Source organism: Stomoxys calcitrans, chromosome 3, assembly GCF_963082655.1.
Source record: "Stomoxys calcitrans chromosome 3, idStoCalc2.1, whole genome shotgun sequence".
NCBI lineage: Eukaryota > Metazoa > Arthropoda > Insecta > Diptera > Muscidae > Stomoxys > Stomoxys calcitrans.
The window spans coordinates 109727189-109754019 of NC_081554.1; the positions used below are offsets into that span (position 1 = coordinate 109727189).

The 26831-nt window shown below is 37.3% G+C and overlaps 1 protein-coding gene and 1 long non-coding RNA gene across 4 annotated transcripts in view; both read right to left on the reverse strand.

Annotated features, from left to right (window-relative positions):
- The window catches only part of LOC106088828 (uncharacterized), a 109506-nt gene that overhangs the window by 37357 nt on the left and 45318 nt on the right, over positions 1-26831 (reverse strand). For 2 of the 3 annotated variants that reach the window (XM_059364318.1, XM_013254521.2), the window contains exons 2-3: positions 25119-25332; positions 24954-25065 (exon numbers count right to left, since the gene is read on the reverse strand). In XM_059364318.1, coding sequence (XP_059220301.1) covers positions 24954-25065; positions 25119-25325 — 319 coding nt within the window. In that variant the 5' untranslated portion in view covers positions 25326-25332. Of the gene's footprint in view, positions 1-24953; positions 25066-25118; positions 25333-25490; positions 25514-26831 lie in introns of those variants that run through there. The other variant, XM_013254522.2, reaches the window with a different exon arrangement.
- On the reverse strand, positions 15715-17271 carry LOC131995561 (uncharacterized). The gene is made up of 2 exons (XR_009397511.1): positions 16453-17271; positions 15715-16398 (listed from the first exon to the last, which is right to left on the reverse strand). It is a non-coding gene; the product is annotated as an uncharacterized LOC131995561 (long non-coding RNA).

Here is a 26831-nt window from a genome sequence, read left to right on the forward strand (position 1 = left end):
TTGGTAATCAATAATACAAATTCGCTTATAGGTCCGATTTCAGCGAATTTTCTAATTGAATACAAAAATCTCTTAACTGAACCATGTTTTTCATTTTTTCTGTAATGTTGGCATTTTTATTAATCTTCATTATTATCTTTCAAATCTTAATTGTTAAAATGTTTTTTTGCAAGCACTAATTGAATTTCTCTGTTATATTTAATAACTAGCCGAACTGGGCCCATCCGCTGCGCCCTCTTTAACACTCTAATATCTTTTAGTGTGGGGATACTTCGCCCTGAATGCGAATATCGAATTCGTGCAATTGTAGCCTATGACGCTGAACGCGTTTAAATCCTGGCTAGAACATCGGAAAAAGCGGTCGTTCGGAAAAGCGATGTGTGAGAATATATCAAATTCGTTCTTTATTCGCAACGGAAATTAAGTTCAGTTTAGGGTGTGCTTTAGGGCGTACCCAAAACACTTGGCTCCAAAATTGGATATCAAATTCGTTTTCCACTTTAAATACCATTCATTTGAGTCTCATATTGTCATAATGGGTCAAATAACCCATTTGACGTATCTTTAGGAGGAAAAAGCACAACCTAGACTTGAACGCAAATTTTATTGTCATATTCGTAATCTACTCCCTAATACCTTTCATTTGAGTCCCATATAGCCTTGGTCGGCTAATATGCCCAGTTGGAGGTAACCGGGGGTGGGCGACCTCCCATTATTTGGACCTAATGTTTTACGCCATATTAATCTACTGCCTAATACTTTTCATTTGAGTCCCATATTGACATAAACTTCGAATATATCTGTTTAGAGGAGTTTTGGGATTGGGGGCCCGCTGGGTACTTGGACCCAAATTTTAATACCATGTTCGTTTTCTTGTCTCCAATACCTTTCATTTGATACCCTTATTGTGCCCATCGGACCACTTTCGGATATGGGTGGCGTTTTTGGTGTAAGGGGGAGGGTCGGCCTGCATCCGATATCTATAAATTATATAAGTAAGTAAATGTTTTCTTCAGCCAAGTATCATATAGTCATAATGGGTCTAATGGCGTTTTTGAGCGGGTGGCGTGACCTATTCTTCGATATGATTTTGTATGCCAGATTCGAAATATACTCCAGAATACCTTTCATTTGAAATGAACGTCCAATATATCTGTAAGGGGGAGTTTTGGGGTTGGGGCGGCCCGATGGGTACGTAGACTCAAATTTTAATACCATATTCGTATTCTACTCTCCAATACCTTTAATTTCATACCTATATTGTCCCGATCGGTCTCGTTTTGATTTTGGGTTGTGTTTTTGGCATTAGGGGGAGGATCTGTCCCCCTTCCGATACCGAAAAATTATATAGCCTATGTTTCCTTCCAGAACATCCTACACAATACGCGAAAATTTCGAGAAAATCGGTTCTGCCGTTTTTCAGTCTATACGGAACAAAAAAAAAAAAACGAGTCCCATATATCCGTGATTGGCTTATGTGCCCATTTTGGGCGTTTTTGTGGGGGTGGGGTGACCCCCTTTACTTCGACATGAATTTGGATGCCAGATTCGTTATTTACTCCCCCATACTTTTCATTTGATACTCATATTGTCCTTGTCGGTCCATTTTTGATTTTGGTGGTGTTTTTGGGGTAAGGGTGGACGGTCCGCCCCCGCCCATTATCAATAAATTATAAAGCCTATTCCAACTTCCTGACCATATTCGTAATCTACTCCCGAATATCTTTCATGTGAGTCCCATATTGTCATGATCGTCAAATAAACCTATTTTAAGGGGTTTTGGGGCTGTGACTGGGGCGGCCCCCAGTTACTTGGAGCCAACTTTTAGCCAAATTCGTACTCTACTCTTGAATACCTTTCATTTGAATCCCATACTGTCCCGATCGGTCCACTTTTATTTTTGGGTAGTACTTTTGGGGTAAGAGGGAGGGTCCAAAAATTATATAGCATATGTTTCCTTCCAGATCTACACAATCTGTGAAAATTTCAAGGTAATCGGTTCAGCCATTTTTGAGTCTATACGGAACAAACAAACACAAATTCAATTTTATATATAAGATAAATAATTTTAACATTCAATAAATGTCAATAACAAAATGTTATAAGATAGGAGAGATGGCCGCTACTCCACCGTAACCTTATTTGTAGACTGTAACTAAATTCTACCCCATTCCATGAGTTTTTATATTTTTTAACAAATTTGGATATCGTTGTATGATTCTGGTTGCAGTGTGATTTACCATCCTTTGTATATCACGTTGCCGTAGACTTCTGTTACTTACACTCCGCTCGTATACAACTTTTTCTTATCAATTGGCAACGCCTCAGAGCTTGGGTATATGTTAGCATTTTGAGGCTTCGTACCAGATTGGAATAAGAGAGTTAAGTGTTAAATCAACAGCAATACAATATAAGACGCATTTTTCTTTACTTCTTTATAAGCGGCAGCGCAATCGGGCAGCACTTCTACGGAAGCTGGAAAGAGAATCAGATCTCCCGAAGCAGCAAAGACATAATAAGCATGTAATTTTAAAAATTAAAAATATTCTTTATTGTCATAAACCGGTGCAACGTCAAATGAATTTAAATTCAAATACATATACAGTCGGAATGTTTGTATCTATGTGTACAATTAAAAACACTCATTTTAAGGTTCAAAACAAAATTCAAAGCTCTTTCTTTGTTTTGTATAAAGGTATTAAAAAGGGGATCGCAAATGAAAAAGGAGCTAAGGAAAGTTTGCATCTTTAAAAGTCAGCCCGGCTATTTTAAACCAAATCAAAAAAATAAATTGCACAGATGGCCATCGGAACATTTCAAAATGCAATGAATTATAAACAACATAACTTTACAACAATTTTACATATAATCCCTCCGGACATTGTGTTTAGACATATTGCTGCGACCAGTGTCGCGAGGCCAAGGGAGCTTTTTCTTTGGTCATGTGGCGGCTGCGGACACTGTGTTATCTTTGGTACAATGTCCGATGTTCTAAGCAGTGTGGATTACACCCTACATGAGCCGCTTTTTGATAAAAAGTTCTGTACCACTATTCCTGATAGATCCGATTGGAACTACGATATCCCAGGTAATATAAGATACATAGACTTCTATACGAATGGTTCCAAACTAGACGACCAGGTGGGGTTTGGGGTGTACTCTTATGATCTAGAACAGGTCATATCGAAAGCGTTACCCGACCACTGCAGTGTGTATCAGACAGAGATCCTTGCAATAAAGGAAGTGGTGGAATGGCTAAGTCATAACGACGATTGGCTTAAATATCTTCTCAGCCAGCCAGGGCCGAACGACAACAAATGATAGATGGCCACAAAGAGGGGGCTGTGAGCACTCCAAAACTATGTGACCTAATCTAGACTTAAAGAGTACCGCTTTGCTGCCATGACAGGTCACAGTCTAATCGGAAAATATGCTGACAGACAAATGTTCCTAGGAATGACTTTTGCAGAAGCTATGAGGACATTGAAGAAGAAGAGTCTATAGAACAACCCCTGTGTGTGTGTGTGTCTCGCACTGGCAGTCAGAAGGAGTTCCACTTTAGGTTCTCATTTCTTTGAGAACATGTATGATTTAGCGGATGTAAACATTCCCAAGTTGTTTGGCTTTTTAAAGCGATCTGGATGGTTCAACAGTAGGAACTATAACGCATCCGCTGGAAATTCTTTTGATTATCTATTGTAGACTTTAAAAGAAATGTTTTTATCAAATTTTTAAGTTTTTTGTTGGAAATTCATCAATCTCAATAGTTTTCAATCGGCCTGGCTGTATACCTTCTGTGTGCACTTAATGTCCCAAGAACATTACGCTGCCCTTCATAAAGAAACATTTATATATCTGACGAGATAACCCCAATCGTCAGATAATTTCCAAAAATTCTTCCAAATTTCGATTGTTGTTTTGGAATCGGTATCGCATGACGTTTTCTCTCAACCGGTTTGGGAGACATTACCGATATCTTCATTGTGATACATTTTCCAAGTCCATTTGAATTCTCACCGAAACATTTCGAATAATTAATCAATGAATAATGAATCAAATGTTCATCGCACCGAATATTTGTCCTTTAAAGAATACACCTGGCACTGTCCATTTTCAAGTACCACTCATAAAGTCCAATTCAATTAGAACTTCACAGGTCATTTCCTTATCATCGACAACAAAAAGTTCACAATCGTGGCATTGTTCTGCAATTGTTAATTAATTGATTGCTGTTCTACGCGCACAACGAATTTCGCCTCCCGCGAAACGTTGGATTGATTTACAACAGGGCACAAATTCACAATACAGTTTCTCGGCTACGGATTGCTTTACCAGATTAGTCGCACTTCCCGAATCAATCATTGCAATGAAATTTATATCATTTAATTTCACATCTTTGGTTATCATTTTCATACCCTCCAAGATAGGATGAGGGTACACTAATTTCGTCATTCCGTTTGTAACACCTCGAAGTATACGTCTTATCGTACGATCTAGCCATATCCATCCGTTTGCCTGTCGAAAGTACGCTAACTGTCGAAGGAGTTGAAATTTGCACAAATACTTCTTGTAGGTCGTAGGTGTAGTGTAGGTCGGATGGAATTGTGAATGGGCCAAATCGGTCCATGTTTTGATATAGCTGCCATATAAACCAATCTTGGGTCTTGACTTCTTAAGGGCGCAATTCTTATCCGATTTGGCACGTGGTGTTTTGGTACCACTTTAAACAATTGTGCTAAGTATAATTTTAATCAGTTCATAATCTGATATAGCTGCTATATAAACCGATCTCTCGATTAGATTTCTTGAGTTTCTTAACCGATTTGGCGGAAATTTCGCACAAATCGTTTTGGTATGACTTTCAATAACTATGCCAAGTATGGTCTAAATCAGTCCATAGCGTTATATAGCCGCAATCAGGGACGTAGCCAGGATTTTATTTTGGGAGGCCCACCCCACATTTTTTCGAAATCGAAAAATGCCAAAATTCTTCGGTTACAGTGAAATTGGTAAAGATGCCTCAAACTATTTTTTAAAATTGTAGTCGCTACTGGGTACTGGAACTGGCCCATCGGCGGCGACATTTGGTTCAAGTCAGAGCTGAATTTTGTACTGCTTGTTAACTCACTATTTGTAAACCGATCCTAATCTTTCAAAGCTTTCAAAATATGGTTGTCTTTGTGAATATCTAAGTTTTATAGAGATAGTTTTGGTGAATCAGCTTCAGTATTATGATGCAATTTTTTAATGCGCTCATTTTTGGTCTCAAACTAGTTTTATGATTTCAAGAGGTTATTATTTGTGTTGGTCAATTGGTTTTTAATGACTTCTATTTCCATAAAATTTAAAAATTAAACAACTAAAGATGTTAAATATTTCAAAAAATAATTTTTGACCAATTTTTACGACAATCCATCTACGTTCTGCTTAAATGATGCATCCGTTTTTAATAGAAAAGATATTCAATAAAATTTGCATCCAACCGCCGACTAAAATTATTTTAACCCATTTTCTTACTTTAGGTGCGTATTATATTCTTTTCATTGTAAAAAGAGTTTTTTGGAAGAAAATCTATAATTTAAAACGTAAAAAATAAATTTCTACTATAATAAAAGTTGCTTGACTGATAGATTTCGATCCTAACTAACTATGAGCTCCGTATCAATTGCCTTAAATACTGAATGGTGAATTATGAAGGAAAAAACGAAATGGTTTCATTTGAACATTAATCTCGGTGATTCGCTCTTAAAAGAAAATGTCATTAACACATTAAATACGAGTGGGTAGAAAAATACCCAAGAATGTAACTTTCTTAGAAAAATAGCAGGTCGAGCTAGGAAAAAGATATCATAATGAAATTTGGATTGGCGTAAAGTGGATGACTAAAACTAGTTAAAAACATTTTTACCCGTGATATAAAGTCTTGCTTTGGGGGAAATTGGCTTGTCGAAAGTCGGCAATTTTTTACAACCAAAATATCCAACAAAAAATTTTTCTCAAAATTTTTAGGAGTGCGATTTCTGGAATCCATTTTATTCCTTTGTTGAATTTGATGGTTTCTACATTAAAAAAAATTTATGGCGATAAGCCAGCATAAAATAGCACCTGATTTTATGTCAATGCAATTATTAAATCCACCTTTCTTCGCTAAATGGTTATAAAATATTAAACAATTTTCTTTTTTGTTTCAAATACATTATGGCTTAACAAATAAAAAGAAAATTTTTACAATTTATTTTAATTTTTCTTAAAAAAAATGTTGTTATATAAATACTCTAAATTATGAGGGAATCGAGGGTCAACCGTAATGGGGTAAAATTTTGTTTTTAAAAATATTTATTAAAAATTTATTAAATTATGTCTAAAGAAAAAATTGTAGGAAAATGTTTTCGTTTGAAAAGATTTAATTGAAATTTATCGAAATCTTTCTTTTAGAAAAAATAATTTCGGGGTTGCCCGGGCTTGAATATCATTTGCCTTTAGAAAATATTTCATTGAAATTTTGCCTTTAAAAAAATGCCTTTTAAGTTTTATCTTTCTATAGAAAAAATATCATTTTGTGATTTTTAATTTTGTGTTTGTTTCTATTTGGGGCGGAAAAGCATAACAAGTAAAACTTTAAAAATATTTAAGCAAAATGTAGTGTCGCAAAATGCATTGAGCAGGCACAAAAAATGTTGGCTTTATAAAATAATTTCGAGGTGGGCCGGCAAAAGTTTGTCTTAGAAAAATTTTCACTGAAATATAATTTTTATAAAGCTTGGTGTATAGTATCGGCTATAGTTCATGGCTCAAAATAACCGCTACAGGCGCAGATTCACTTTCGAGATGCTGCACAACATCGACATCCCACAGGACAAGAGAATAAACTACAAAAGAGATATAGAGAGCTGAGAAAAAGTTTATCGGCACATCGTTAGTAAGATAGAATTGCAACAAGCAGACGGTGAATACAACAGCATCGCGTTAAACGCAACTCCATATTTTAAAATGCAATATATTTGGAAAAATAATTATGTGAATTATGTTACTAATTGTTTTAAACTTTGGTTTGACGACGTTGACCGAAATATTGAATAATAAAATAATACAAAAAAAACAGCAAAAAACTTTGTTTTTTTCCGCATGACCTATAGCCGATACTATACACCAAGTAGGTGTAGGTCGACTATATCCCCTCAAAAGAAATAGTTTTCAGAAAAAAATCATTAAAATGTAGTCTTCATGGTGAAAATTTAATCCTTTTTTATGAAACAATAACGGCCAAAACCACAAAATTTTTTTCTTTTTGTCACTCGATTCTTTTGCCAATTCATTGAAAACAGCTGATTTTTTAGAGGGAAAACAGTTGAGTTGGCAAACAAATCGAGCAACAAAAAAACTGTAAGGCAGTAAGTTCTTTAAATATTTTTAATGAAATCGAAACATTTTTATGGTTGAAAAATTTTTACCCTTTGGAGGGGGGAGGGTGTTTTGGGAAGGGGTGATGCCCTAAATACATGGTCCTAAATTTGGTTATCAAATTCGTATTCTACTCCCAAATACCTTTATTTGAGCCCCATATTGCGATGGTCAGTAAAAGATTGCTGTTTGTGGGGTATTTTGAGAAAGGAGTAGACCCCAGAAAATTGGTCCCGAAAGTGGGTATCAATTCTTGCTCTACCCCCCAATACCTTTCATTTAAGCTCCACATTGACATCGTCGGTAAATATGACCAATTTAGGGATGTTTGGGGATTGGGTTGGTCCCTCAAACACTATGCCCGGAAAATATATCAGCAACGTGTTCTGTTCTCATATATCTATATATCATTTATTTGAACTCCATTTTGCCATTGGTCTCAAAATTGGATATCAAATTTGTTTTCTAATCTGATTTAAACTCCTTATTACAAAAGTCAGCAAATATGTCCGGTTTGAGGTATTGGCCCTAAAAACTATAAATATTTAGTTCCACTCTTCTTAAGACCCAAATTGTCTTGGTGAGAAAATACATCCTATTTGGGAGTTCTTATGAAGGTGGGATGTCCCTTAGACAGTTGGTCCCTAATGTTTATATCAGATACGTGGTCTACTCCCAAATACCTTTAATTTGAGCCCTATATTTCCATAGTCGGCAAACGTGACCGGTTTGGGGGTGTTTTGGGGGATGGGCGGTCACTCAGTGAGTTGGCCTTGGAAATAGACATCGGATTCGTGTACCACTCTAAAAACCCTCTTATTTGAGTCTCATATTGCAAAAGTCTGCAAATACTTACTATTTGGGTATTGTTGTGGGGGTGGGGTGGCTCCATAGACACTTTTCCCGAATATTGATATCAGATTTGTGCTTTACTGCAAAAGACCTTTCATTTGAGCCCCATGTGGCTATGATCGTAAATGTGTCCACTTTGGGGGAGGTTTTTTGGGGAGAGGCGGCTCCCCAAACACTTGGTCTCATATTTGGATATCAGATTCTAATTCTACGCTCAAATACCTTTTATTTAAGTCCCATATTCCCATGGTTAGTAAATAAGTCCTGTTTGGGGGGTGTTTTGGGGAAGGGGTGGACCCCCAGAAACGTGATCCCACATTTGGATATCAGATTTGTATTCTACTCGCAAATACCATTCATTTGAATCCAATGTTGCCATGGTCGGTAAATATCTCCGATTTAGGGGTGTTTTGGGGCTTGGGATGGTCCCCCTAGCACTTGGTCCGACAATTGGATATCAGATACGTTTTCTTATCCTAAATACCTTTCATTTGAGTCCCACATTGTCGTGATTGGTCTAAATATATGTTTGGTAGGTTTTAGGGTGGGGCGGTCCCCTAGGTACCCCATCCGAAATTTGGATACCAAATTTTTATTTTTAGGGTACTATATAAGAGCACACAAAATTTCGCTTAAATTGCACCACCCATCTCCGAGATCTAGCGTTTCTGAAAATTAGGGTAAGGGGGAGGGTCCGCCCCCCCTTCAGATATCAAAAACTGTAGTACCCTATTTTCACCACGGGGTCATAATGCACCACCTGTGAAAATTCCAAGAAAATCGGTTCAGCCGTTTCTGAGTCTATAAGGAACACACAAACAAACAAACCTACAAACAAACACAAATTAATTTTTATATATAAGATAAAACTTCGTCACAATCACTCTCTCGATTCGACTACCTTTTTAAATATGTAAACTTACATCTTTAAATATCTATAATCTAATTAGTGATCAAATAAGCATATAAATGGCATAAAGGCTTCTTTAGCATCGATCTAATTATAATATATTCTAGATAAATGTTTTTCTGTTGGGTTTACTTCCCCATCATAAATCTCCTGTAATAAAATTATATTATTAACTGTTAGTCTATGTCGGTAGCTAGACCTAAATACGCCTTGCTACTCTTTATTTTCTAATTCGGGAAACAATATTTTCCGCTTCATTTTCTTTGTTCTAAGGAGTGATCAAGGACCCAAACATAAATCTCAAATTTGTGTTCTAGGAGTTTTACATATGTGAATTTTGCATCGAAATCGACGGTGCGCCCTAAACAGCTCGCTTTTCGCCAAAATTTAAATTTTTTCAATTAAATTTTTAATTCATCCAATTAAAAACTAATTGGATATTTCGAAAATTTTAATAATTTTTTTTATTCAGATCAATTAAAAAATTTATTGAAAATTTAAAAAAATTCAATCATTGTTCAATTGGATCAATTAAAAAATTAATTGGAAATTTCAATAACTTTTTTAATTGACTGCAAAATTTTTAACTGAAAAGTTTTTCAATCGCCGTTTTCAAAAACTGTGATTGATATTATCATGTTCGTGATTGAAACAGTTTTAATTAAAAATTAATTGGATCAATTAATTTCATGATTGAAATCGTTCTGTGTACGACGAATTTTACAACAATCTATCGTATTTCCATACACTTTTACACATACACGTATCAGCGTCACAAGCACAATTAATGCAAACGATATTTCGTTTCTATCCCACTTCTGAAAATAATTAAAGTATGCGCAAGTGGGATAAAGTTTTTAAATTCAAAATGTATATTAACTCAAATAATTGTAATGCGTGTAAGTATAGGAAACTAGAAAAATAGTGTGGCAGAGGTTGAGATGATTATCCGTTAAAAACTAAAACAAGACTCCTGCTGCATTCATCTTCATCGCATTTGACAGTTGTCCAGAGTTACCGCCATGTGTAATTCATAAAAGTAGCGATCATCAAACAAGGATGACAATCAACTGAAATTCTTTGTTTGCTTTGGCAACCCTTTCCCCTTTTTAGTGGTAGTGCCGGAAAAATAGTACCAACAGTACGGTCCAATGATACAACCAGCCCATAAACCGCAGCAAACTGTGACTTTTCTGGATGCATTGATGTAGCTCTTGCAATATTTCTGGCTAAAATTGAGCCTAAAATGAGCGTCGTCGTTGAACAGAAGAAGCGCGCGATGAACTTTCCTAACAGAGCGCATTTTGCTAATAAAATTCAATAATATGCAGGCGTTGTTCGTTTGTTAGACGATTCATGGTTAAATTATAGACCAAACTGAAGAGGTTTGACGTGAAACAAAAGACGAAACGTGCGTGAGCTGTTTAAAACAGAGTTGTGAAAAAGATAATAGATAAAAAAAATCAACTTTTATAACGCCTTTAACTCATTAAAAGCATTCTTAATGAATTCAATGTATTGCATAAGATTTGGAATCAGCTGATTCTCACCGGAGGCCACCGTAGCGCAGAGGTTAGCATGTCGGCCTATGACGCTGAACGCCTGGGTTCGAATTTTCAGTGGTGGTTTTCCCCTCCTAATGCTGCCGACATTTGTGAGGTACTATGCCTTTTCTCAAAAGAGGTGTCGCACTGCGGCTCGCCGTTCGGACTCGGCTATAAAAAGGAGGCCCCTTATCATTGAGCTTAAACTTGAATCGGACTGCGCTCATTGATATGTGAGAAGTTTGACCCTGTTCCTTAGTGGAATGTTCATGGGCAAAATTAGCAATTTTGATTCTCACAATGTGTATACGCGTCTTTTTTGACGTTCCTTAGTGGAATGTTCATGGGCAAAATTTGCAATTTTGATTCCCACAATGTGTATACGCGTCTTTTTTGATTTTTCAACAAATTTTTATCGAAAAATTTATTATTTTGTGAGTGTATACAAAACATACAATAAGTAATGTTATTATGTGTCTAACAGTAGGTCAGTACCGCAAATCTGTAACTTACATCGAGCATCGCTTAGTTAAATATGTCGGCAAAAAAATCATTTGCACTAACGACTATGTTATTCTCTTATTCGTCGTTTACAGATATCGTTCCATATTTTTTCTCTGTGGTAACTCTACTCCAATAAAAAACCAAAACCACAAAGAGGAATCGACAAAAATAATACTTCTCATAGCCTGAAACTCTTCTTTTATTAATTTAAAAACATCACAAATCTTAATAAAATTTATACAATTATTTTGGAAAAGTGCTATGAATACCGTTGGCTAAAAATAGGCGGAAAAGAAGTACTCTGCTTATCGTGAGGAATATGATAAAAAAGCAACATTTGAAACCATTGTACGTTTTATTGATTTCAGTGGTTCGTTTTTCTTTCTTTATTTGCAAAAAATAAATTAAATATAGAAAAGAAAAAGTGCAGATAAAACAAGTAAGAGCGTGCTAAGTTCGGCCGGGCCGAATCTTATATACCCTCCACTATGGATCGCATTTGTCGAGTTCTTTTCCCGGCATCTCTTCTTAGGCAAAAAAGGATATAAGGAAAGATTTGCTCTGCTATTAGAGCGATATCACGATATGGTCCGGTTTGGACCACAATTAAATTATATGTTAGAGACCTGTGTAAAATGTCAGCCAATTCGAATAAGAATTGCGCCCTTTGGGGGCTCAAGAAGAAAAATAGAGAGATCGATTTATATGGGAGCTTTATCGGGCTATACACCGATTCTGACCATATTAAACACGTATGTTGATGGTCATAAGAGGATCCGTCGTACAAATTTTCAGCCAAATCGGATAGGAATTGCGTCCTCTAGTGGCTCAAGAAATCAAGATTCAAGATCGGTTTATATGGTAGCTATATCAGGTTATGTTCCCATTTGAACCATACTTGGCACAGTTGTTGGATATCATAACAAAATACTACGTGCAAAAATTCATTCAAATCAGATAAGAATTGCGCCCTCTAGAGGCTCAAGAAGTCAAGACCCGAGATCGGGTTATATGGCAGCTATATCAGGTTATGGACCGATTTGAACCATACTTGGCACAGTTGTTGGATATCATAACAAAACACGTCGTGCAAAAAAATTTCAAGCGGCTAGCTTTACTCCTTCAGAATTTAGCGTGCTTTCGACAGACAGACGGACGGACATGGCTAGATCGACATAAAATGTCGTGACGATCAAGAATATATGTACTTTATGGGGTCTCAGACAAATATTTCGAGTAGTTACAAACAGAATGACGAAATTAGTATACCCCCCATCCTTTGGTGGAGGGTATAAAAACGTGTTTTGGTATGGAAAGAAAAACATTTGATTGCTGTCAAATTCCGATCGAGAAACAATTAATATTTCCGAGACTATTCTGAAAGCAGAATAGAATACCAACCATAATAGAAATAGCCTAGGTTTGTGAATAAGGTTTTTGGTACGAACGCCTATTTGTAGCTTATAAAGCTTCGATAACTTCTTATGAATAATACAAATGATAATATAAATAAAAACTAGAATGCCAATTTGACAAGGTGCATAAATTGAACAGCTAGTGGGAATTTGTGTCAACAAAATTATTTTGGGCTAGTGAATTTACCTTCTTAATTCTACCAAGAAAGGTATCGCTCAGCTTATTTGCAATTGAGGAATTTCAGAGAATTCAGTACGTCCCGCTGAATGAACAAAATTCACAGCCGACAATTTCGAATAAAAAATATTTTTTTTTTGATATTCTTCTTTATGTTTGTATTGTATTTGAAAGTTAATTCTTTGTGGATCCTGTCGGTATGAAACAATGCGTTAATGAAACGGCAACATTGCACATGTGCACATGTTTGGGCGACATAACATTTCTTCCTAGGCCATGTGTTATTTCGTACGTCGAACATTAAGATTTAAACCTTTCTATTACCATTCATTGGTTTTCAGCCTTCTTTTCTTAGCTGAGTTTTTGACATGCCTCATGATCCTAAAAATTAAGAGGCAGATCTCATACCTGATTGCTTCATATATTTTCCATTTGTTTTGTGAAAATAAAATCCACGCTTTTTAAATCTTTATGGTATGAGAAGAAAAAGAAAAATCATGCTCAATAATCATGAGTACAACTCTGTGCTCGTACGTTGAGCTGAAACATGAGTAATTGTGAAGACGGATGGGGCAGTAAATGGGCTATATCTGAGATTGTTAGAAGCCAGCTATAAGAGTATTAATTTCGGGATGTACCACACCTGAATGTAAATATACTGCAGTTGTCAGACTTATAGTGTCATATGGTGTTGTGGACGGCGCTTCAAAGTCCACCTACTGTTTAATACTCAACCGGATGCAAATTTCCTTTCCAGCAAAACACCCAGGTATTTTGCGCTTTCTGTGAATAGAATGATGCCACTGCAGGCAACATGAACTACTTCTGTCTCGCACGGATTTACGCCAAGACCACTTTCCGTAGCCCACTTAGCTCTTGCACGTAGAGCTTCATAAAGTACATCCCTTAGAGTGCTGGGAAACTTTCCCCTAACCGCAATAGCCAAGTCATCAGCATACGCGACCACTTTTACACATTTTTTTCCAGAGACAATAATATATTATTATTGGCTATATTTCAAAGTAGGGGAGACAGTGCACCTCCTTGAGGCGTTCTTCTGCTGACCCATCTTTTTAAATCCACCGATCCCAAGCCTGTCATAATGCATCTTTAAGTAAGTAAGTTATAATCAACTTTCTTACGGTAGAGTTGGTGCCTAGAAACTAAAACTTCTTCATGATTGACGTCGGTTTTACATTATTGAAAGCACCTTCAATGTCAAGAAATGCTACCATTGCAGAGCAGAGTATATCTCCCTAAGTCAAGCAACCAGTCTATCCGACACAGCTTGTAATTCAAGCGGTGATACATCATCAGGGCTTGGCGAATTAAAGGAGTCGAAACTTCTTATCGCCCAAATGATTTTCGGCTCAGACACAATTTCCCTAACAGCCTCCGACGAATGCAAATCCGTGCCAACCTTTTCTGGCGCCACTTTGTCCATTGGAGAATTTGCCGTGAAATGTGTATCAACGAGTAATTCTAGTGTTTCCTCACTAGACATTGTCCATACATCCGACCGTAATAGGTCTTGGGGATAGAATCTTCTTTAGACTAGAGGCCTCATGTGTATCCTCCACGGAGCTACAGAATTCCACCCAGGATTTGTTCTAAGCTTTTCTCAGCTCGTCCTTATGTTTTCTAAGCTCAGCCTTATAGATGTCCCGATCGTGTTGTGCTCTTGTGGCTTTCCCCTGTTGAAGAGTTTTCTGCAGCCCTTTGACCAACCAGCTCCAGGGTCCACCATAGCGGTCGCTGTTTGTCCCTTGGCTTGGCACTATGTCATGCTGACACAAGCGAGTCTTTCAGAGCCTACGTGATCCGCTTGACCATTATGTCCATGTTTATCCTCCGCAGTTTCCACTTTGTGCCGAAATTATATATATATATATATATATATATATATATATATATATATATATATATATATATATATATATATATATATATATATATATATATATATATATATATATATATATATAGTGGCCGAGGGACCACTACTGCAGTATAATAATATATTCGATAAGCAGCTCACCCCATTCGTTGACAATCGAACTTCACCATTTCTGGTAAATTATTTGTGGCAACTACATTAAATGAATGTGGTGGTACAAATATCGAAACGTGGTGGCATTCACATATTATTTTTTTTTATTGTCAACAAATCTAAATTGTTTTGATGCGCTTCGATTCGTGTTTTTGTAGCATCAAGACTTATTACTTCTTTAAAACAAAATACAAAAAATTCATTTCAAATTCAATTACGTATACAGTCGGAATGTTTGTATCTATATGTACAATTAAAAACAACCATTTAAGGGTTCAAAGCAAAATTCAAAGAAGGGGATAGTAAATGAAAAAGGAGCTAAGGAGCTAAGGAACTAAGAAAAGGAACTAGTTCCTTTTATAGAACGGAACTAAAGGAGCGATCACTAAGCGGAGCTAAAATGCCCACCTCTACAAAGATGTAAAGAATCTTGGAGTGATTTTCAATGATTGCCTTACATGGCATGACCACATAGGTACAGGGAAAATGTTTGGAATTCTCCGAATACTCTATGGAAGCCACTCTTTTCCACCTCTACATATCAGAGCGCTATTAGCAAAAACATACCTAGTTCCGCAATTACTGTATGGATGCGAAATATTTACATTTTGCGACAAAAAAAGTCCTCATCCATTAAATGTGGCTTACAATGCCATCCGTTTATCTCCTGCGACGGCAAGAAAGCACATCCCAGTATTAAAAAAAAACTATGCGGAGTTACTTTTGATAATCTTTTAAAAATCAAAGTTCTAATATGATCTAAGGTTTTCCTTTTAATTGTTCTTCGTCACATACCCCTACTTAAAGTATTAATTGTATCTTTACTTCCAACTACATAAATAGATTAATGCTCTTGAAAATAATTTACAAACAACTTTACTAATCCTTAATTTAAAAAATACCTAGAATACTTAATTGCTCATATCAATGATGTAAAATAACGAACCCGCACAGTCAATTAGAACACCCCGGTGTTGTTGTGTGGTTACCAATAAAATAAAGAGTATCTCTGTGGTCCGATTTTTGTTTGAACCGTTGAGTGGAGCGAACGTTTTGATATTTCGCTCCGCAGGAATTTTTCTCTAACTCGTAACAGCTCATTATTCTTGGAAACAAATTTTTAAGTCACTCACGGATAGCTACGACAGTGTCATCGAATAGGAGTTTGATCTGCACCTGTTTCCAGTGGAGCGGCTGACCTAGAACCCGGGAGTAGGCTTAGAGTGGACTACAAAGACCCAACTGCTGCGATGGTGGTATCGGGCCACAGCATATTGTCCGCTACTGAAACCTCGACTGGTGAAGCGGCTGCTCCAGACTCCACCAGCCGACAGACGACTGGTCAGCAGGGCCTTCCCGGCAAACAAACAGGCTCTTTCAGAGGTTGGAATAATAGAATGCGCATCGCTCTCAGGTTTATCGAGAGGCTTGGTGCGAATGATCCTAAGACTCTCACTGTCGGGGAGAGAGCATCCCTGAACTGTCCTCAGGGGTTCGCTGCACAGGCTACCCCAAATACTGCACATCTAGATTCGGGAACTGCACTGCAGAGAGACAAATTACATAAGGGCGTACAATAGTAATATGGGGTCAAGAACCTTTGCTAATGTCGCAAGGACAGTTTGGTGATGGCAGTTGTCGACTAGTGAGAAGAACAGGGCCGCATAATTGGAGAGGGATAGTCAATGGAAATGTATCGTTGCGTCGTAAGAGAAAATTCAGATGGGATCTGACCAGGCACAGCACTGGATCTAGTCAAGAAAGAAGGTATTCCTTCTCGACAAATGACGCACGCTTGGACACCAAGGATTCGCTCAGATGTTGAATCCATACTTGGAAGACTAAGGGAATGTGCTCCTAACCTTTCAACCACCGACTGGAAGATTGGTAGATTGGATGAGGCTGATAGTGACCGGAGACATGCAGTTTCGTACTAAACTACGGCTGTATCGCAGACCTCAACAAGTCTAAAGGAGTTGTATCCTACGGATTCAACATGTTGAAACTGAAGGTCTATAGAAGCGGTGGGGTTGGGGAATCAGGAGACGACTTAGCAGTTGTTGCTGATCACTTGCCTGAGGAGCTATCGACCACATCGTTAATGTCTGGCGGATTAAAAGAGACTGAAAATCCCCCTGCCACGATCGAATCAGGAGGGGAAAGCATCGAAACGGTTGGACTAGGCTCAAGGTTTGCGCCAGCGGGGAAGGATGGAACTCAAAAGGTTCTTCGACAGCAGCCACTAGCCGGTTCTTCGACTTCTAAAGCCGTCGTTAATATTAATTTTCATTTATTTCGTTAAAGTAAACACCAAATAATTGTCCGTCGTTTAGTTAACGAATTCTATTTGTTAGCGAAAACGTCTGATTTTAACGATGTCGGTCATCGTTAAAAGTAGCTACTGAATACCATATTTGTTCACTTTTCTTTTACCGCTTTTTAACTAAACGATTTTATAACCTACTCTAGTTGGTATGGTATGTACAGCACCATGATCCATTTGAATGTTAAATGTTTTTTGCTATGCTATTATGTGAATAGAAAGCATTAAACAATGGTCTAAAGCCGGACAATATCCTGCAAAATCACTAAACAATTTTCTTTTAAACACTTTACTGAATTCCACTATTGGATGCGAATCTTGTAAGGATGAACTCCTTGCGGAATCTGAAGACGATGCTAACGCAACAGTTGTGAAAATTCTGAATGTATGGTCCGGTTTCTGCAGATAAATCTCCACCATTCTTAGGCCGCTTCGGCGGCACTAAAGGTCCTCTTGATGGCAGGGGAATTTGATGTGGTTCTTATCGAGGAAACATGGGTGTGTGGAGGAATGGTTCGTGAACTAAAAATAGCGGGATTTAAACTACTCAAGGATACTTGGAATGGGAGACACAGTACCCGTTTACTGACAAGAGTAGTCTAAATGTTTTTCTTCTTCCGTCGCTAAGCACTAAAGATTCAGTAATAGCCAGACTTGAAAAAAACAAGTCTCATTGAAGGAAAAGATGCTAATGCACATTACCAGAAATGGGGAAGTTCGATTGTCAACGAATGGGGTGAGCTGCTTATCGAATATATTATTAGTTGCAATCTGGCAATTTGCAATAAAGGGGATAACCTGACCTTTATTATCAAGAACAGGCAGGAGGTACTAGAAATTATCTTTGCATATATATATATATATATATATATATATATATATATATATATATATATATATATATATATATATAGCCGAGGGACCACTACTGCAGTATTTTCTCCAAGGCTGAAACTTATATAACGATGATCAGAGAAGCTGTGGTCGTCCAACATTCCCATTCGCATATTCTTGCGCTTATATCTTCCAATGCAAAGATAATTTCTAGTACCTCCTGCCTGTTCTTGATAATAAAGGTCAGGTTATCCCCTTTATTGCAAATTGCCAGATTGCAACTAATAATATATTCGATAAGCAGCTCACCCCATTCGTTGACAATCGAACTTCCCCATTTCTGGTAATGTGCATTAGCATCTTTTCCTTCAATGAGACTTGTTTTTTTTTCAAGTCTGGCTATTACTGAATCTTTAGTGCTTAGCGACGGAAGAAGAAAAACATTTAGACTACTCTTGTCAGTAAACGGGTACTGTGTCTCCCATTCCACGTATCCTTGAGTAGTTTAAATCCCGCTATTTTTAGTTCACGAACCATTCCTCCACACACCCATGTTTCCTCGATAAGAACCACATCAAATTCCCCTGCCATCAAGAGGACCTTTAGTGCCGCCGAAGCGGCCTAAGAATGGTGGAGATTTATCTGCAGAAACCGGACCATACATTCAGAATTTTCACAACTGTTGCGTTAGCATCGTCTTCAGATTCCGCAAGGAGTTCATCCTTACAAGATTCGCATCCAATAGTGGAATTCAGTAAAGTGTTTAAAAGAAAATTGTTTAGTGATTTTGCAGGATATTGTCCGGCTTTAGACCATTGTTTAATGTTTTCTATTCACATAATAGCATAGCAAAAAACATTTAACATTCAAATGGATCATGGTGCTGTACATACCATACCAACTAGAGTAGGTTATAAAATCGTTTAGTTAAAAAGCGATAAAAGAAAAGTGAACAAATTTGGTATTCAGTAGCTACTTTTAACGATGATCGACATCGTTAAAATCAGACGTTTTCGCTAACAAATAGAAATTCGTTAACTAAACGACGGACAATTATTTGGTGTTTACTTTAACGAAATAAATGAAAATTAATATTAACGACGGCTTTAGAAGTCGAAGAACCGGCTAGTGGCTGCTGTCGAAGAACCTTTTGAGTTCCATCCTTCCCCGCTGGCGCAAACCTTGAGCCTAGTCCAACCGTTTCGATGCTTTCCCCTCCTGATTCGATCGTGGCAGGGGGATTTTCAGTCTCTTTTAATCCGCCAGACATTAACGATGTGGTCGATAGCTCCTCAGGCAAGTGATCAGCAACAACTGCTAAGTCGTCTCCTGATTCCCCAACCCCACCGCTTCTATAGACCTTCAGTTTCAACATGTTGAATCCGTAGGATACAACTCCTTTAGACTTGTTGAGGTCTGCGATACAGCCGTAGTTTAGTACGAAACTGCATGTCTCCGGTCACTATCAGCCTCATCCAATCTACCAATCTTCCAGTCGGTGGTTGAAAGGTTAGGATCACATTCCCTTAGTCTTCCAAGTATAGATTCAGCATCTGAGCGAATCCTTGGTGTCCAAGCGTGCGTAATTTGTCGAGAAGGAATACCTTCTTTCTTGACTAGATCCAGTGCTGTGCCTGGTCAGATCCCATCTGAATTTTCTCTCACGACGCAACGATACATTTCCATTGACTATCCCTCTCCAATTATGCGGCCCTGTTCTTCTCACTAGTCGACAACTGCCATCACCAAACTGTCCCTTGCGACATTAGCAAAGGTTCTTGAACCCATATTACTATTGTACGCCCTTATGTAATTTGTCTCTCTGCAGTGCAGTTTCCGAATCTAGATGTGCAGTATTTGGGGTAGCCTGTGCAGCGAACCCCTGAGGACATTTCAGGGAGGCTCTCTCCCCGACAGTGAGAGTCTTAGGATCATTCGCACCAAGCCTTTCGATAAACCTGAGAGCGATGCGCATTCTATTATTCCAACCTCTGATAGAGCCTGTTTGTTTGCCGGGAAGGCCCTGCTGACCAGTCGTCTGTCGGCTGGTGGAGTCTGGAGCAGCCGCTTCACCAGTCGAGGTTTCAGTAGCAGACAATATGCTGTGGCCCGATACCACCATCGCAGCAGTTGGGTCTTTGTAGTCCACTCTAAGCCTACTCCCGGGTTCTAGGTCAGCCGCTCCACTGGAAACAGGTGCAGATCAAACTCCTATTCGATGACACTGTCGTAGCTATCCGTGAGTGACTTAAAAAATTTGTTTCCAAGAATAATGAGCTGTTACGAGTTAGAGAAAAATTCCTGCGGAGCGAAATATCAAAACGTTCGCTCCACTCAACGGTTCAAACAAAAATCGGACCACAGAGATACTCTTTATTTTATTGGTAACCACACAACAACACCGGGGTGTTCTAATTGACTGTGCGGGTTCGTTATTTTACATCATTGATATGAGCAATTAAATATTCTAGGTATTTTTTAAATTAAGGATTAGTAAAGTTGTTTGTAAATTATTTTCAAGAGCATTAATCTATTTATGTAGTTGGAAGTAAAGATACAATTAATACTTTAAGTAGGGGTATGTGACGAAGAACAATTAAAAGAAAAACCTTAGATCAATTAAAACTTTGATTTTTAAAAGATTATCAGAAGTAACTCCGCATAGTTTTTTTTAATACTGGGATGTGCTTTCTTGCTGTCGCAGGAGATAAACGGATGGCATTGTAAGCCACATTTAATGGATGAGGACTTTTTTGTCGCAAAATGTAAATATTTCGCATCCATACGGTAATTGCGGAACTAGGTATGTTTTTGCTAATAGCGCTCTGATATGTAGAGGTTGAAAAGAGTGGCTTCCATAGAGTATTCGGAGAATTCCAAACATTTTCCCTGTACCAATGTGGTCATGCCATGTAAGGCAATCATTGAAAATCACTCCAAGATTCTTTACATCTTTGTAGAGGTGGGCATTTTAGCTCCGCTTAGTGATCGCTCCTTTAGTTCCGTTCTATAAAAGGAACTAGTTCCTTTTCTTAGTTCCTTAGCTCCTTAGCTCCTTTTTCATTTACTATCCCCTTCTTTGAATTTTGCTTTGAACCCTCAAATGGTTGTTTTTAATTGTACGTATAGATACAAACATTCCGACTGTATACGTAATTGAATTTAAAATTAATTTTTTGTATTTTGTTTTAAAGAAGTATTAAGTCTTGATGCTAAAAAAACACGAATCGAAGCGCATCAAAACAATTTAGATTTGTTGACAATAAAAAAAATAATATGTGGATGCCACCACGTTTCGATATTTGTACCACCATATTCATTTAATGTAGTTGCCACAAATAATTTATTTCCCTATCACCTGAATCACAACGTACACAATTGTTGTCCATTAAAAAAGTTGACGCTTTTATTTAGTTGTTGTATGAAGCTGAAAAATATGGCATGTCAATCAACTGGTCTACAAATTAACAAAAGGGAGCAAAAGAAAAGTGCATGCATGAGAAGGAAAGATATGAAACTAGTTCCAACAGTTCCTTATTTGGATAAGTTCCAATGAACTAGTTCCATACGGAACTACCCAACTCTACATCTTTGACAACAGTGATTATTTGGTAAGACTAGATTGTATCCGTAAGACTAGATTGTATATCAGATTTGGAGCTACTTAAGTATAGCTGGACATCATCAGCATAAACATGGAAATTAGAGTGTGTTATATGATTCTGGAGATCCTGTATGTACATGGAGAAAAATAGGGGTCCAAGAATCGAGCCTTGAGGAACACCTCTTTTGAGAACAGTGCAGTGGAGTCAATTTGATTGCAGTAAACAGATTTGGTTCTGAAATTCAGTAAGAATGGATCAGTCGAAGGGAAGTTTCAGAAAAGTGAAACAGTGTCCTCAGTTTTGAACAGAGTTTAGCATGATTTACGCAATCAAAGGCCTTCGAGTGATCCAACAGAACTAGAAATGTAATGTCTCCGGAGTCGATGTTATTCCCGATATTTTCTGATACATCCATTAGTGCTGTGATACAACTATGGTTAGCTCTGAATCCTGACTGACGGTCAAACAAAAAGTGTTAGTCATGAATATGATAGGTTATCTGCTTGTGGATAATTTTCTCAAATACTTTAGATAGGAAGGTAATATCGCTATTGGCCTATATTCTTCGCTATTGGCCTATATATCGCTATTGGCCTATATTGGTGTGAATGGTGGGAGAATCATAAAGAATTTTGGATGTAACAATTCAGATCTCACAGCATTGGATTTGACGGCAAGGCAGAAGGATAGGACTTCAGATGGTGAAACAGTAAATTTCGAACATGTTGGTAGGCTCAACATATGTGCTACGACTGGTTGGTGGTGTTAAACGTGCGGCAGATGTTGTAGGACTAGAGAAACTAGATAATCCTGATGGAATCAAATTGAAGTCCACAAATTGTTGATTCAGTGTTTTATTTCCCGAATAATTTGTCATTTCTTTTGTGGATTAGCTGCCGACCTAAATCTTTTTCGTAAAAAATATATTTTGCTCCTTGAATTTGCTTCGTCACATGCTTTTGTGCTGCTTTATAATCCTCATGGAACGAAGATATCTTGTAACGTTTCCAGCGCGCATACAGTCTGTTTCTGTTTTCAATAAGTCTTTTAATGTTATCATTGAACCATGATTGCCTCCTCTTGGTGCTAAATTCACATAGTTGAACATGTGTATCAAAAAGCAAAGATATATTGCTTTGTAAACAATCGTTCCAGCCCATATTCGACACCGACAATAGGTCGTACAGCACTACGTTATCAACATCATCGACGATGAATAGATCTAAAAAAGTATTGCAGGTGTTGGTATAATGCGCTGGTATACTCGAATTTACCACAGATAGGCCGACGGAATGTAGCGATGAGTCGAAACTATTTGGCTTAAATAAGTTACAGTTGAAATCTCCAGCAATTATTATATCAGAATAAGATACAGTAAAATACCCAAGTAGCGATATTAATTCATTATATTCGACATGTTTATTGGGCCTGTATATGCATGCCAAAAATAGTTTATTACCATTCAGAGTAACTTCAGTAAAAATATGCTTTATGACATCTTCTCCGCATGATTGACTTAAAATTTTGCAAGAAATACCATTTTTAACGTAGATGGCTACACCACCAACATGAGTACTAATGAATCAGGAATAGATATTTTGAATCAGGTTTCAGATATACAGACAATATCAGCCGCAGATTCTTCGCAAATGTATCGAAATACAGTAGATCTAATTTTTGATTGACTAAGATACGGATGAGGCTTTTTACCTTTAATATACGTTTGGAACCTTTAATATACGTTCCATCTGAAACAGGCATCAAAAGGAAAGGCAATGCTTTAATATGTTTGTTTTGACTTAGTGTTTGTTGTAATTGAATTTTTGGATTTGTTGAAGCGATGAGGAAAGGAATTGGTTGATGTATAAAATGATCAGTAATTGTAACGATAATCTTCAGGAAACATAAATTGAATGAATTTACAATGTAAAGCTGGTTGAGCAGGTATAATATATAGCATAATTATCTCATGGGCGAAAAAAATTATTCAGTTTTTTTTAAGCCATCAATTCGCATACTACTCTCTAGCGACATGTAAGCTAAGTGTTCAGGATCAGGCCGGAAGTGCAACGAATGCTAGATGGTCACAAAGAGGGGCTGTGAGATTTCCAAAATTATGTGGCCTAATCTAGATTTGAAGGTCTACCGCTTTGCTGTCACTGGCTAGAACAGACGTCTGAGTCATTGTGTCCGTCATGACACGTCACTATCTAATCGGAAAACATGCTGACAAACTGAAGGTTGCCAGCAACGACTTTTGCAGAAGCTGTGAGGACGTCGAGGAGGAAGAGACTATAGAATAGCTGCTGCGCAGAAGGAGTTACACATTATGTTCTCATTTCTTTGAGAACCTGTCTGCTTTAGTGGTTGTGAACATTCGCGATTTGTTGGGTTATTTAATGCGATCTGTAGGAACTAGAGGTCATCTTCCTTCTCCTGTTCCTGTGGTATCACAATGAACAAAAACGTCTAAGGAGTCTGATGGCAGGCTGCCACTTAATCCTAACCTAACCTAACCACACCTGAATCGCCATAAAATCGATATCATAATGTTTTATTGAGCAAGACTTTTGCAATCATCACAGGTTTGTTCCAACTGCACTAGATCCTTTGAGGTAAACCTGGATTGAAAACATTTACATTTAATAACTATTTTGTCCTCATCAGCATTAGAATAGCGATAACGAAGAGGTTGGTATGTTTCTGGCTATTGAGCTACAGAAATTATGAGTTTCTTAATTTTCTACAAGAATTCTAAATTCAATTTAGGGAGATATGTATGTAAAAATGTCTATGCGCTTAGATTTGATTTGGCAAGTTCGTGGAACAGAGTTGTATCCCAATTTTGTGTTGTTCTACCTCTGACTATACCTTCTACTTTAAAATACCTTGTAAATGAAATGTATAAATAAAGAAGATATAACGTTCAATTAAATTAAGAAATGGTATTAAAAATGTTTGCCAGTAATGTGAATAAAACAATACTTGAAGCTCTTAGCAAAGTGACGTCTTTTTCAATTAGTGTATACTTATGAAATCCATAAATAACAAAATTAAACTACTATACCATCAATACAATGTATACATATGAAATTTTTTCTCGATGAAGCCATATAAACCGAACCTTGGATTTGCCTATTGAGGCTCCAAAAACTTTATTCCCTAATTTTATTTTCTGAATTTTAAAAAGAAACTGTCCAAAGTTGTTATTAAAAGGAAGTCTGCAATAAAATAAGGCTTCGCGAGAAGGGGTCCGAAAAACTATCCATCACACGTTATGAACAAGAAGTAGAAGTATATACGACTAAACTTACTGAAAACATTAACTTATACTTACTAAAAACATTCCACGACATTGTTTCATCCGGAATTATGCCAGCTCCACATAAAAAAACACCGAAGACAATAAAAACTATACCAATATGTAGCATTCCAATGCTCGTGACAACCTAAAAATCGATATTAAATATATAACGAACTGAACCCCTATATTAATTATTACCTGGCTGTCAATCATTCCTGGTCCTGCTTTAGAATTTCTTTGTGCGTGGGCATATTTGCGTCGCACAGAACCATTTGGAGAATGGAACGTGTCACCACTCTCAGAACTTTGGATGCTGTAACGTCGCTCTCTTGCCCGTTTTTGTTCATCACGCCTTCGACGTTGACGCTTTATCGCCATTGCTGAATGGATTCCGACAGCATGCATTTTTATTCTATTAAAAAGAAAAAAAAAAACGTTAGTAAAAAAATTTTTAATTATAAATATTTTTAGTGTTTATTTTGTTTGTCATGTTTTTGAATTCGATAGATGTGGGTAAAATAAAACCCATTTCCAGCGAACTGCATTTTATTTTAAAGTTTCAACACTAACATTAATGCAAGACAAATTTAAATTTGTCTTGCATCAATCTGAAAAAATGAAATAAACAAAGCAAAGACAAAATATCCGTTTAAAGATAAATTAATGTATTAAAGCTGGTATGATGTTCGTGTTCCACACTTGAGAACATAGGTTTTTCGCGGTTACTTTTTGAAACACTTCAAGAAACTCATTGAAAACTGATACTTTTAGTAAGGTCAAATGGAAAGTTCAATTAATATTGGAAATGTGCGTGTCGTTTGTGAACACATAAGCGGTATCAATATAAGATAAACGGCAATAATAAAAGATGAAGACAAATCGGTGTTAACAACTCCCGAACAGCAATTTTTCAGTTCCGAAGGAACAACAACCGACTACGCAAGCTCCGACCCTCCTATTTCCCTAGTGCGAGAAACCCACGTAGGGATATATTTCAAGTCTTTCCTACCTGTGAAGAAATTTAATCCGCCGGTATTGGAGCACGCCCCACTTCTCAATGTATCACCCCACTCTTCGGAGAGGCCTGGAAATCAAACGTTTTCCCTTCAGATTGGAAGAAGGTAATCATGGCCACAATCCTAAAGAAGGGTGACCTTACACAAAGTAAAAATTGGAGAGGGATGACATTGTGTTAATTCGCAAGAATATCTCTGCATCTGTTGAACTCAACACAAGAATATTTACGATAGTATTATCCACTAGACGATTGATTATCTGCGTCTGTTTCCTGCGGAGCGAAAGATCTATCTATCCCGGAAAAAGTAATCTCGAAAAACATGTGCTTCCAACTGTGAAAAACGAACATAGAGCCATCCATTAATTGGAAAATGGCCAGCAGTCATGCAAATTAGGATTATTGCTGCATCTTTATTTGAATTCTGGATAAGAACTAAAAGCTATTTACAAAATATCTTAAGACCTAAGCTTGCTGCTGCTGATGTTTGTCAATTGTTGGTTTGCGGTGTTGCATTACTATTTCGAAATGTTTACTGCTTTTCCAGTATTACTGTGTTGGACTGGCGTAGACCTTTCCCGTCGATACCTAACAATGCTGGTGGCTCTGACCTGCTGGCTGTCTGCTATTGGGTAACATTGTCCAGTGTTCTTCGAGTCAGCATTTCAGTTGTTTTGGTTGCCACTAAATTGACATCCCCGCAAAAATTTTTTGTGTTAACTCTTTCCCTCATAGTGACGATCGTCCTCGTAACACCATTAGAAGTATGGTATTTGGGATACTCTCGGTACAACTCCCGAGGGCATAGATTATAATTGGTCTTACTAGAATTTTATAACAAGAATCATTTGCAGTTGTGGATATAATATTATAATAAATAAATAACAGTTGTTGTT